The sequence below is a fragment of the Scardinius erythrophthalmus genome, assembly GCF_964197995.2.
Source record: "Scardinius erythrophthalmus genome assembly, chromosome: 22".
Taxonomy (NCBI): domain Eukaryota; kingdom Metazoa; phylum Chordata; class Actinopteri; order Cypriniformes; family Leuciscidae; genus Scardinius; species Scardinius erythrophthalmus.
Genome location: NC_138242.1, coordinates 18,078,840 through 18,091,546, shown reverse-complemented (window position 1 = coordinate 18,091,546; position 12,707 = coordinate 18,078,840). Strand labels below are relative to the sequence as shown.

Here is a 12,707-nt window from a genome sequence, read left to right as displayed (position 1 = left end):
CAGTGAGTGACCTTGAACATTAAGACAAAATCGGATTTTCTCCAGTCATTGTTAAAAAACAAGCTAACAAAACTTGCAAACTAACGTTAGTGAAACGGCCAGAGGGATCTTTCTGCCTCCAGCTAAGCTCCGCCCACACAAATACGTCACTGTGTTTACCAACTGTAAAAGGGTCACTTACCTTGACGAAAAGCGGGAGATGATTTCTGCTTGCCTCCACAAAAATTGTCTTCGGCGGAACGGTCGGTCTTAAACGGTTTAATACTTTTGCGGCAGACAGACGCAGGTGTGTTTCTGTATCTTTTATTTGAAAACAAAACCAAAGGTTAAAAAAAAAAGAACAAATGTGAAGCGAGCAAATCTATCCATTTTGACGCCTTTCATAGCGGTTACCAAGCAACACGAGTAGGCGCCAGCTGCAGCTTGATGACGCAGGAGTACCGCGGTCCAGATACAAATAATAATGTGAACACAGTCCATCGGGGGGCAGGGGGAGGGGGGAGCAGTCGAACTCGAGTTTGGAACAGGCAATCGAACCAAGTGTGAAAGCACCCTTAAACTTTTGCAAACGGGTTTCAAAGCGCTAGATTTTGAAAACGATACCAACCGTTACTGCCGAAACGCGAATTTGTGAAAACGTTGACGTCATGCATGTTACGTGTTCAGTCTATAGTGTTTCTTTACAAAGTGACATTGCCAACTATTGGCCTGGCATATGTAACACTGTAACACAGCATTTTTAGTAGTTTTCGTGGATGTGTGTGAATGGGGATCGTTTTGACAACGTTGTAACCTGTATGTGAAAAAAAAAAAGAAAAACCATTTCCATTTTTAGTAGTGCATTGTTGTTGTGTAAATGTAAATGAAATACAGTACAGAATAAAGATTTGAATAAGTTTTTTATTCATAATTTATACCAGCAGATACAAAAATGTTTTAACTGTATCCAAATGTGCAAGAAAACACTATTGGTACTTTCATTGATTCAAATGAACAAGAACTGACTTTGGGAAACTGACCATGTAAACTGGAGTGAGCAGACCCTTTTCAACAAAAAGGACTGAATTCAGAGCATTATCATCACCGATTAAAAACGTTGACTACAATTTTTGCATCTGACTTTCTCAAGACTATACCAAAGTCATTGTGAATACATAGGCCTATATCTAGGTGACATTCTATCTCCCCCATTTTGTAATTAAAAAGGCAATCATAATCGTAAAGCAGCACAAATGTGTATGACACATTAAAGAAATACATTTGTAAAATTGTACCAAGATGTTTAAGAAAGAGATATAAACAAAGATAAACTAATTTGTACTAAATACATCATGTAAACATTCACCTTCATTCGCAGCACAAGGACAACAGAACATGGATCAGAAAAATAGATATTTCAGTGAAGCTTGTTAAGTGCTCAACTGTCAACGGTTCAAAATACTTCAGCAATCCGAACAAGAGACATCTAACGCGTACACACAAGGTCATGAAAATGATATTGAACATGGAGTCCCGGCAACTTTTTTTTTTCCTTTTTTGAAACACATGCTCACACACACTGAACATTTTCAGTGTTTATCTAATTATGCCACACATCTGGGAAAAACAAAAGAAATTCAATGTACATTGCGGTCAAACACTCAAGTTCACATTTATTTTTTGCATTAGTCGACTTCCACATTCTTGAAAATCTTGTGCCTTGCCTAAGACATTCCTCCTTTTGTTACTTACTTGTCCACACTCTCTCATTCTCAAACACACACAATTTAGGTGATTCTTCTGACATCTAACAACAAAAAAACCTTCATTTAATGGGAAAATGGCAGTTTTTGCCCATTCAAATACAGCAAGATTCAGCATTTAAAATAAGCTCCTTTCAGTTGTGTAAAGGAGCGATTCCAGTCTCAAACTGTTCCCTCATACGCATCACATAAACCATTTTTTCGCTGAAGGAATGAACTCTATGGGTTGTTTTCACTAATAAATATTAAAACTGTTTATTTGACAGCTAACCGTCAAAGTCTCCCCAATGTGTCTCACGAATACTTTCCGCGGCATTGTTCACCAGTTTCTGTGAACGCCACTTGGCACTTAAAAAAAAAAAAGGCCCTTAAAAGCCTTGGACCATGTGTGGTGTGAAAACCACAAATAGAAAGATCTGGCTGATTCACACACATTCAATATGCCAGCTAAAGAGACATTTATAAGCTCCCGTTTGCTGATTATCCCAATCTAGTCCAAAGCCAACTGGTGTTGACTTGCATGAGGACAGTGCACATGCAAAACCATTTCATGTCAAATTTATCCCAGCATTTAAGTAATGCACATAAACCACTAACTCTCACAAAATACGAGCTTCCGATGACTGACGATTTCTCCTATCTGAAGCCCTATTAAAGGATAGATGAGCAACACATAATTCCCTTTCAGGTGACAGGAAAGAGGATAGGTGGTGTGGGGAAAAACAATGCACAACAGATGAATTCTCAAATATCTGAATGCAACATTTTTGGCTTGAAGCAGTGTTTATGGAATATTGACAGGCTGACATGCTGTTATTATGGAGGGCAGACGGTGAGGAAAGCCTGCTGTCGGTTCTGCGAGGGGGAAAAATCTCCCATAATCACTCAAGAACTTATGAATGCATAATTCCTTTGGGATATTTGCAGATTAATTGAATGTTTGGTTATGGTTCAAGTGTAAACAAGCCATTTAAGGTGAAATGTTTCTATAAAACTGTGCTTTTGGGTTTGGTAGGTTGTTGCGAACAATTCTTGGCATTATTTTCTTCTCTCAACCAGAGCTTTTACAACAACAACGATTGACGGCAATCATTCCAGCACTAGAATATGAAATACTTGAAATAATGTATAAAAAAAGAAAAAAAAAGAAAAATGTTTGTGAACCATTACAAATATTTACTTCATGTAAATGAGCCAAAAATGATTTAGACAGAACAGAATACTGTGTGAACCACACTATACAATATATATATATATATATATATATATATATATATATATATATATATATATATATATATATATATATATATATATATATATATATATATAAAAAAAACTAAACCTCTTTTGTTCTTACCTGCTCCCTTTTTGTATAACATCACAGATTCGTGGCATTCTGCATGTATTCTTCTATAACATTTGTTTTAGATGTGATTCACAGTCCTTTCTTTCTGGCCTTCTCATACCTGACTGGCTGAATTTGTTGTTGCACAGATCTACAAAAGTCTAATGGACGAATAAATGATTTACTGTAAACCTCCAATAAAAGTAGAATATTAACGCTAAATAAATACTTTTTCTCTTACAAAAGTTGTCTGCTGATATTTGACGATAACTGTATTCCACTAAAATTCTGTCATCCAGCATATTCACAAATTTCATTAAAAGTACCGATTTGTAGAAGAAAAACTATCAAAACCTGACAAAAACGTGGCTGACATCATAATTCTAGAAAGGAGCAAGTTCCTTTTAAAGGTGCAATCGCATTTACCATTGTTCGGCGAAATCCAAGTTTGATAATAGTATTAGCATTACTGCAGTCAATATGAAATGTGTATTAGGCATGGCATCAAAAATCCTGACTGGTTTTTGGACATCACTCTGAAGAGCCTTGTGAAACGTAAAACACTGAATCTGAGCAACAACAAATTTACTATTCATTTCTGTGGGAAGATCGGAAAATCAACTTATGCAACTGATCACTTGACCTCCATACATGTAAACTGTTTTAAGAATGCGTCACTCAACAAAAAGTGCAATTTACTACCATATCCCACTACAGTCCGTTCAGTAGTGCTTCTCCTGCAAATAATCTTTCATTTTGTTTGGTAAAGGCAGTTTCTGAATCAGATCTATCCGTGTGTACTGTCGAATGACGAAGCGACAAAGATATTGCAGCGAACGGACTTGCATGAACCGCGAGACAGGATTGGTCAACCGAACGGGGTAAGTGGCGGACCCCGGCAGACGGGATCTGGAGTAACAGAAAGCGCCATTTTCTGAGTCTTTTATAGAGTGCTCGATGAGATCTACGATAGAAGTGTGACCTTCTACGTCAGGCTGCTCATAAAAGCTAAATCTGCCATTCGAGTGTTCGATCCTGGTGTGAAGCGTCTTTCCTTGTGACCGAAAGCTCAGACTGAGGAGATAGCGATCATCTGAACTGTCCCTCACCAAAAAAGAGCCATCTGGAAGGTTGATGAGCTTCTCCTCTGCCTCCCATCGAGTTATAGGTCCCCAGTACCAACCCTGCTTGGCCAGTTTTTTAAGTTCCTCCGTAAGGCTTGTTACAACCATGGGTCCGCTGGTTTGGAAAGAATCGTACACCCTGCTAACACCAGGAGCGGAATTGGGATCAAAGTTCAGGTGATGCCTCACTCTCTCGACAACATGAGAGTCTGCACCACTGAACCCAGAGAGGGTTCTTGGAATATCGTTGGTGGAAAGAGGTGATAGTGAGGGAGAAAATAAAGGTGTGTCTGCTCTGGAATTGGACAGGACCATTGACGGAGTACCAGGAAGGTGTCCGTTCACCGCCTGCTCCATGAGAATGTCTGGCGGCACAAGATTGTGGTCATCCGGGCACTGGTCCACGTGCAGAGAGACAGATTCGACCTGATCGACCACTTCCATTGGCGAGGGGCCATCCAAGCAGAAGGATTGGGACGAATTTGGGTACATTCCCTCATCTAAAGGCATTGTGTACTGGATGTAGTCCTGAGGTGTGAGTCCAATAGGCACGTGATCCTCAATGTTCAAATGCAAGCTACCACTCTGAGTCTCCATGTCCTTCAGAGACTGGCTCTGATCCTGGAACAGACCTTCTATTTGGATGTCATGGAACTCCTTTCTGATGCCATTGAGGGAGGGACTGGGGTTCGGGGAGTGGACCATAGCTTTGACCTTCACCTCCATCTTGATGCAAGCCTCCTCTGAGCTGACAGGCCGGAAAGGCCACGGAGAAGGGCTGTAATGGTGGCTTCGGAGGGACGAGGATCTTAAGGGACGCTGGGCTTTGACTTCATTAAAGCTTATTGGGACTGACGAGGAAGAGAACGTGTCATCATCATCTCCAGAGCCTACCGCTGTGGAACCTCCTTTGACTTTCGCTTTTTGTTTGGTAGACAGTCTCCTCTTTAGAGTGCCCATAAGACTCTCGCTCTTTGAACGGTTCTTATGACCCTTCTCATCCTCCCCATTAAGATCACAACCTACCAGCCCTTTGGTGTAACAGCCTCCAAAGAGAGAGTCATCCTTGGCAAACTCAGCTGCTAAAGACGGCTGCTGGAGCATGACGAAATCCCCATCTTCTTTGCCCTTTATGTTCAGTGACTTTCTGATCGTCTTCAGACTGATCTTCTTCATCCTTGTACACCCCAGGTGAGGGCATGGGATGGTCTTATCTGCTGACCGATGAAGGCTAACCTAGTCCGGCCATGTGACTTGGGAACGTCAATCATGTGAACGCCAAGCCTTTGTCATCTGCAAAAGGTGAGATAAAAAACATCATGAAAAAGTGATCTAACCACTAAACATGCAGAGTACTCAGTTTTTTTTATGTATCATGACATTTAAAGACAATTTCCAGCTTGGCCGATAAGTGTCGTAAACGTAACTTTTATTTTGACAGTGCTGAGAACCCAGCACCAAAGCCCAGATACATGACATGAGCACCCATTTTAAGTCTTCATTAGTTTTCGGTTGTTGTTTAAGAGTTCTGTATAATAAAACAAAGGCAAACTCTATAACCATTTAATATAGCCTACCTTTGAGTTTGACATTCAGATAATTCACATTTATATCGAAATTTAATCATTTCCATTCCGCGGACATGAATCCATGAACCGCATTATTGGATTGTTGTCTAAAGCAGCACGTTGTATTAACCATTTAAAACACTTCTATAGCATAGTACTATTGTGAATTCAATTAAATAAATAAATGCCCTGCGTGTTTAATGCACTTTAATTATTTACATGCGTGTAGGTTACTTGCGTCTCAGAGCCGTTCCATTCACAGTAAATGCTGCTCAAACTCCATCTCTGCATATGCTGAGAGTTTGGTTGGCTTATAATGTTCATCTGGGAACGCCATTTCATCAGATTTGTAATGTAAATTATTTATAAACCTACACCAGCACAGGAGAATACATCAATATGTGTCCAAATATGCAAACTGTTCATAGCAATTTCAAAATAAAAGTTAAAGGTGGTATCAGTGATTTCAGGCCCAAAAATATTTTTATCACATTCATCTAATCTTTCCTAACGATCCGCTAGCTGCCCGCCCCATAAGCATGCCATCAAAAAAACGCGTCTCTGTAGGCAGCCTAGGCTCTGAGATCTGCATACAAAAACAAATGGTTTAGCCAAACACTCAAAACCAAAACAAATAGTGTTCCAACCAATCACCGACAGGGGGAGGGTGTTGTGAGGTTTTGAGCCAGCTTTTTCTTCAGCTCTGACTTCGCGTGCAGCCGTGCACAAAATCTCACAACACCCTCCCCCTGTCAGTGATTGGTTGGAACACTATTTGTTTTATTTTTGAGTGGCTGGTGAAACCATTTGTTTTTGTGTGCAGATCTCGGAGCCTAGGCTGCCTACAGAGACGCGTTTTTTTGACGGCATGCTTATGGGGTGGGCAGCTAGCGGATCGTTAGGAAAGATTAGATGAATGTGATAATATTTTTGGGCCTGAAATCACTGATACCACCTTTAAAAACCTCACTCTTTTTTGCAAGTTTGCAAGTTTTGATATCCACATATTCTTGTTCAAGAAATTATAGTGGCTGTAGCATTTCTATCGTAAAGAAGTGGCAAATATTAAAGATTAAGTAAACATTTGAATTAAATGTCGTTTGGCCAATATTAAAGTTGTCATGAAATCAATTTTGACACTATTAACTTCATCGCACATAACTAGTCTTGTGGTGAACAATTAACCCGTGAAAGTTAATACATAGAAAAAAATAGTTTGTCATGGTAATCTTTAATCAAAATCTGAAAAGTTGCTTCTGCTCTGGAATGACGTTCTGTCTATATTGACGTCAGTTTGACGGCTTGGGTTGAATATCCTTAACCACTCTCCTCCAACCGTCAGTCTGCTATGAGCGAGGGATGGAGAGGAGGAGGTGTGCTAAAATAAAACCCCTCCCTCTATAAAATGTTCCATTTCACTTGGAAATACGTCACAACACTGAAGTAAAGTCGGTTGCAACTTCCGATTCACGTGGACTTTAAACAAGGATTTGATCTGCTGTAAAGTGGAACAACAAAAACACCAGGCCAGTGGTGCCCTCTGCAGGCATTTGTCATAATATATAAATAATCAACTTATGTACGTTATGTTTAATGAATTTTAACAGTGTTATTCTATAAAATGAAGGGGGTGGATTGGAATCCACTGCTGCTTCAATGTATATGTAATGAGTGATTATTATCAAGGTATTAATCAATATTTTTCCTTCTAAATATCACATGAGTTGGATGACTTCTCTGGAGATTTTACTTTGTTATAGAAGTTACCAGTGTGACTACTTAAATGTTATTTTCATGTATTCTTTAATGTCAGTATTTGAATGTAGTAACATTGCTTGCCTATTTACTATTTACATTGCTTGTCCATTGCTTCCAGAAATGAAATAGGGACTGTTTTGCAGGGCTCGACATTAAGGCTTGTCCGCTTGTCCGGGACAAGTGGATTTTTTTGTAGGACAAGTGGAAGAGAAAATTAGTTGTCCCACTGGACAAGTTAAATTTCAAACAAAATAAAATGCCATGTTACTTAACGTTATGTGCCACTCATTACGTCTATAATTTTACAGATTTAATTTTACCGATTTGAGACGTCGCATCACTGCCAGATTCAAACTGTGCTTTCGCGCGTTGCCTGGCGCTGAGCCAGAGTCGGACGCGTTCAGCGCTGTCATATATCACAACTAAGCAGTGTTTTTAACCTCATAATGTTTATTTTAGGTTTCAGATATTTAAATACACATAAGCACGAGTAAAACAATACATTTGGAGTTTGTAAAATACACACTGATGTCTGTGGAAGCAGCAATAACAATCTATTCAAATATAATTTGCCGACGTGTGTTATTCATATCAGACAAACATAGTGGAAGTAACTATAAAGTTTACTCTATTCTTCTCAGTTCACCGGCCACTCTCTTGCATTTATTTCGGGAGAAACTGATGAATTCACGTGCTGTAAATCCGACTGACAGGACAACATTGTGGCGCCCATCTCATGATCAAGATTATTTATAAAGGTTTTTAAACAACCAAACACACTCACTCACACGTATTTGAGAATCGGAATATCAGATAGGCTGATTGATGACATGGTAAGCAAGTTTGTGAATATTTTGAATAAAGGAAAAGCGAAATAAAAGCGACACATCTGTGGCTGCGGTGTCGCGTGACGCGTCGCCATGGAAACATTAAAGGGAACGTTCGCCTTGAAAAAACTCACTCTGGGGGGTGGGGGGGGTCAGTTAGAATATTTTAAACTTACGCGTGAAAGGGTTAAAGAAATGATCAAAAATAAATATATGTGTGTACTGTAAAGTGGTTAGAAAAAAAAAATCGGAATCGGCAGGTCAAACTCAATGAAAAACCGGAATCGGCCTAGAAAATTTAAATCGGTGCATCTCTATGTCTACAAAATTATTTTAGATATAGTATACTGTAAGTCTAGCTAGCTTCAGCTTGTCTAGCTAGCTTGCAAATTCTGAGGATACCTACAAGAGTCACCACTTCCTCTGATGATACACTGTCTGCACACCAGCGTGCAAAGTATTACTTTGTATTATGGAGTCTGGAGATCCTTATTTCTTGTTGAAGGGGAACTCTGTTCTTGGGACACGTTCCTTTCTACTGTTTCAACTGAATTTTATTAATATTGATAGTGTTTGGATGCTTTCAATGGTTTGTTCGAATTCTGCATTAGCAAAACACAAAAAAACAAATAAATGATAAAATTATATATCTTTACCCGGACAAGTGACTTTTGTGCATGGACAAGTAAAACATAAATTTACTTGTCCGAAGGAGAAGTGCCTCAAAAAGTTAATGTCAAGCCCTGTTTTGTGTTTGAGAAAGGTCTTCAACATGTTAAAACACATAGGGGTCATTAAAGTCTATAGTTTAAGGGACCATTTGTCATTTAACTGAAGGGGGTGGATTGGAATCAAAAACGATTGCCTCATAGTTATTATAAATGTATTTTAAGTAATTTTAAAGGCTATTGTTTGCTTAGGTCTATTTTAATTATGACAACAATTTTATCCAACTAAACAAAATAATAGACCATTCTCACATTCTTCCCAACATTTAAAACCAGGCATAGTTATAATCATCCTTGATGTTCATCAAAATCAGCAGTTTACAGCAGAACTGACACAGGCCTTTATCAACACACCTAGCCTAAATGATACAGCAGCATCTAACTCAATAACTACAGAGCAACATAGAACCAAAAACTAAAAGGCTGAAGTTTAATAATTTATAAAATTGGAAAAAAAATAAAAAAAAAAAATGAAAAAAAATAAAATACGTTTGGACAATCAGATAAATCTTTGTAACTTTGTCTCGCAAAATAAACAGGCCTGGAGTGAGCTGAATTAGCTAGCCGGCTACGGTACATTCATCGTGTCGGACACAAATAAAGGGTGCAAATATGCACGTACATTCAACAAATTACGTCCACTTACCACTTTAAACAGAGTTTAATCCCCCTCTCTCGTTTCAGAAAGATGGATCTGGGTCGAACGTGTCCGTAGATCTGACGACGAGGGTTGCATTTAGCATTAGCGTGCTAATAATAGACTGCTAGCTGCTAAGCTAATCCAGCAACAGCTCCCTCACTCGAACAAGAGCTGCTTTACTACATTAAAACCCACTACTCGTGGTCTGTCATCATCTCATGCACGTAAGGAGCCGAGGCTGTTTTCTCCTCATCTGTATTTGCCAGTTTGATGAGAGAAACATTCCTTTAATTTTTCAAGACAGCTCCATTTCTTTCTTCCCCTTTTTGTGCTAGCTAGCCACTTTGGCTACAGCCTGTTCCTCTCCCTCTTCCTTTGTTGAGTGTTGCATTATGGGAAAAGACTCTGAAAGGATAACAAGAGGGAGGAGGGTGTCTGCTGGTCCACTTCTCTATATAAATTTACATAGATCAGTGGTCTGGACTAAGATTTATGTATTTGTTGATTGTGAAATAACCAACATAAACATGTAAATCACATTTGTTGTACAACAAACCATGACTTTTACAACATTTGACACTTTGAATTGGCTATGCAGCAGATTATTTATTACTTTATATTCAAGTGCTTATTGTATTATATCTTAATTGTTGTTATGTTATGGCTGTTTGGGCTGGGGATAGTTGTAACAGTTCATTAAAAATGTTACAATCAACCTCTTATAATGATTCCAATCCAGTCCAGTGCAGTTATCAATCACACTCTTTTAAAGCAAATGTGGTTTGTGGTAAATGTGAATTCATCTAGGTTTACGCATGTCGTCTTATCAGATAAAAAACATCCGCCTCATTTGAGCGCATCCTTTTTTGTGTGCACATTTTCAGAATTTACGTATCTCTCATTCTTACATCTAGCCAGTGTTACAACTCACACCTATAGTGAGATACATAGATTGTAACAACTAAACTCTTTGTATTTGACATTAGCTCACATATCTGTGGTTGTAGTACTAGTCCAAGTGAGTTTTATTTTGTAGTTGACAAATGTGGCTACAGTGTATCAAAGTTTGAGAGATCTTGCACAAACCATTGATCTTTTTGTCTGTCTTTCTGTCCATCCATCCATCCATCTAGCTAGCTAGCTGTCTATTTATTTAATGTGAAATAGCCAACTTAATGTAAATTTACATTTGTTGTGCATCAAACCATCACATAATAATATAATTGGCTTAGTTTGACACTTTGAATAGGCTATGCAGCAGATTATTTATTAGGCTACCTATATTCAAGTATTTATCAAACTGTGTATTATTAAACTGTGTATCCATTATTTATGTATTATGTAAAAATATGCTATAAAGAGTGACAGTATTTGATTGTTTGTTCATTTTACACATCTGCAAATTTGAAAAAAAGTCTACAACATAGTTCACATGAGAATAATCACAGATTTAAATTAAGATCTAATCACATACTAAATGGTGTTAACCATCAACACTAATAACACTGTTATATAATATTATGGGAGTGAATTGTTTGGGAAATTCTGAAATTCACGTGTCACTCAAATTGTAATGCTAATAATAATCTTTTTATATATATATTTTTTTTATTATTAGAAAAATGGAAAACAGAATCATTTTCATTGAATTATCCACAGTAGTGTTGTGTTATTTTAAAAACACACAATCAGATTATGTTTCTAAGTGTTTGACCATTTTAATATTATTATTTGTATAATTTATTTAGCCTATATTTATGAATATTTTGTCAAATAGCTATTTCTTTTTCTAAATGCTGCAGTGTTATTGGAGACAAAGCATGAACTTTAAGTAATTCATTGGTGGCCTAATTAGTGTCAGTATTGTTTTAAAGTGGGTAATTGTGTTTACTGCCGTTGGGCTAATTTGAGCCTCACACTCTGAGATGTGTTTTTTCCCCTCCCTTTAAGTTAACCTGTCAAGTTAATAAAATGCCTTGGTGAACCTGCTGGAGCTCTTTATGCAGAGACAGCCTCAGCAAAGAGCCTAATTCATGCCCCAATTAAGGCTTATCAAGCTGAACCACATTATATCCAGAGAGGAGGAGAGAACATGTTTCGTTAAAAGAGCACAGTCATGCTTATAAAGTGGTTTTAGAAGACAGATTCTTTATGCACATTGCATGCTTTCTATGTTTTTCAAAAGCAGGAGATTATCATGTGTCATATCCTATATGATTTCTCCCTATTTTGTATGAAAGCTGCATGAGCCAGAAATGATTTGCTCAATATGTCTGTAGCATCTCTCACATTGATTTAGTCCTTCAGCTTGACTGTTTTCGCTAGGGGGGTGGTTGTCAGAGGTCCCTCGGTGCCCACCCTAATATCTTCAACACTTGCAGTGGAGCGGAAGACGTGTATTACAGACATGTCAGACAGTGATGGTACCAGTGGGACCACTTGGGTTTTTGTTGTCTGAGATTACTTGGCTCTTGCACTCCGGTCCGGGGTCATTTATTGGATTGATCATGTTTACCTCTTTAGCGTATGCCTTCTTCCTTTCCTTTCAAGTCAACAAGTGCATGCTCCGGATGCATTAGCATGCAGGAAAGGCGATCCACGAGCTAGTCCTTCAAAACCTCTGCTCGCTCCACATGGAGAGTCCTTAAAGTGTCTGAGAGAGTTTGCATTAATTGCACCTGAAACAGCTGGAGCCGCACAGAATATAATGAGTCAGCTATAGTACGACTCGAGCTGAATGCAATCACCATGTGCTAAAAAAAAAACACCATCGATATTTAACCTACTTTAGCTTGTAAAACATGTTTTGCTCATTGTCTTTAAACTGAGTCTATCCTTTTTGGGTCATTTGGGTGTTAATGTGCTTTGAAGAAGTCTGAGGATTGTGTCGGGAATGAACTCTTTGAATAAGCGTGCTTATAATAATGATGGCCTGGTTGTGAAATGTTAAAGTATGATGTGCTGGAGGCATG

The 12,707-nt window shown here is 38.3% G+C and overlaps 1 protein-coding gene across 1 annotated transcript; it reads right to left on the bottom strand.

Moving 5' to 3' along the window:
* Positions 1–3,100: 3,100 nt before the first annotated feature.
* socs6a (suppressor of cytokine signaling 6a) lies at positions 3,101–10,119 on the bottom strand. The gene is made up of 2 exons (XM_081352081.1): positions 9,742–10,119; positions 3,101–5,507 (listed from the first exon to the last, which is right to left on the bottom strand). The coding sequence occupies exon 2, from the start codon at positions 5,388–5,390 to the stop codon at positions 3,813–3,815; it is 1,578 nt and encodes a 525-aa protein (XP_081208207.1). The 5' UTR covers positions 5,391–5,507; positions 9,742–10,119; the 3' UTR covers positions 3,101–3,812.
* Between the last annotated feature and the right edge of the window lie 2,588 nt (positions 10,120–12,707).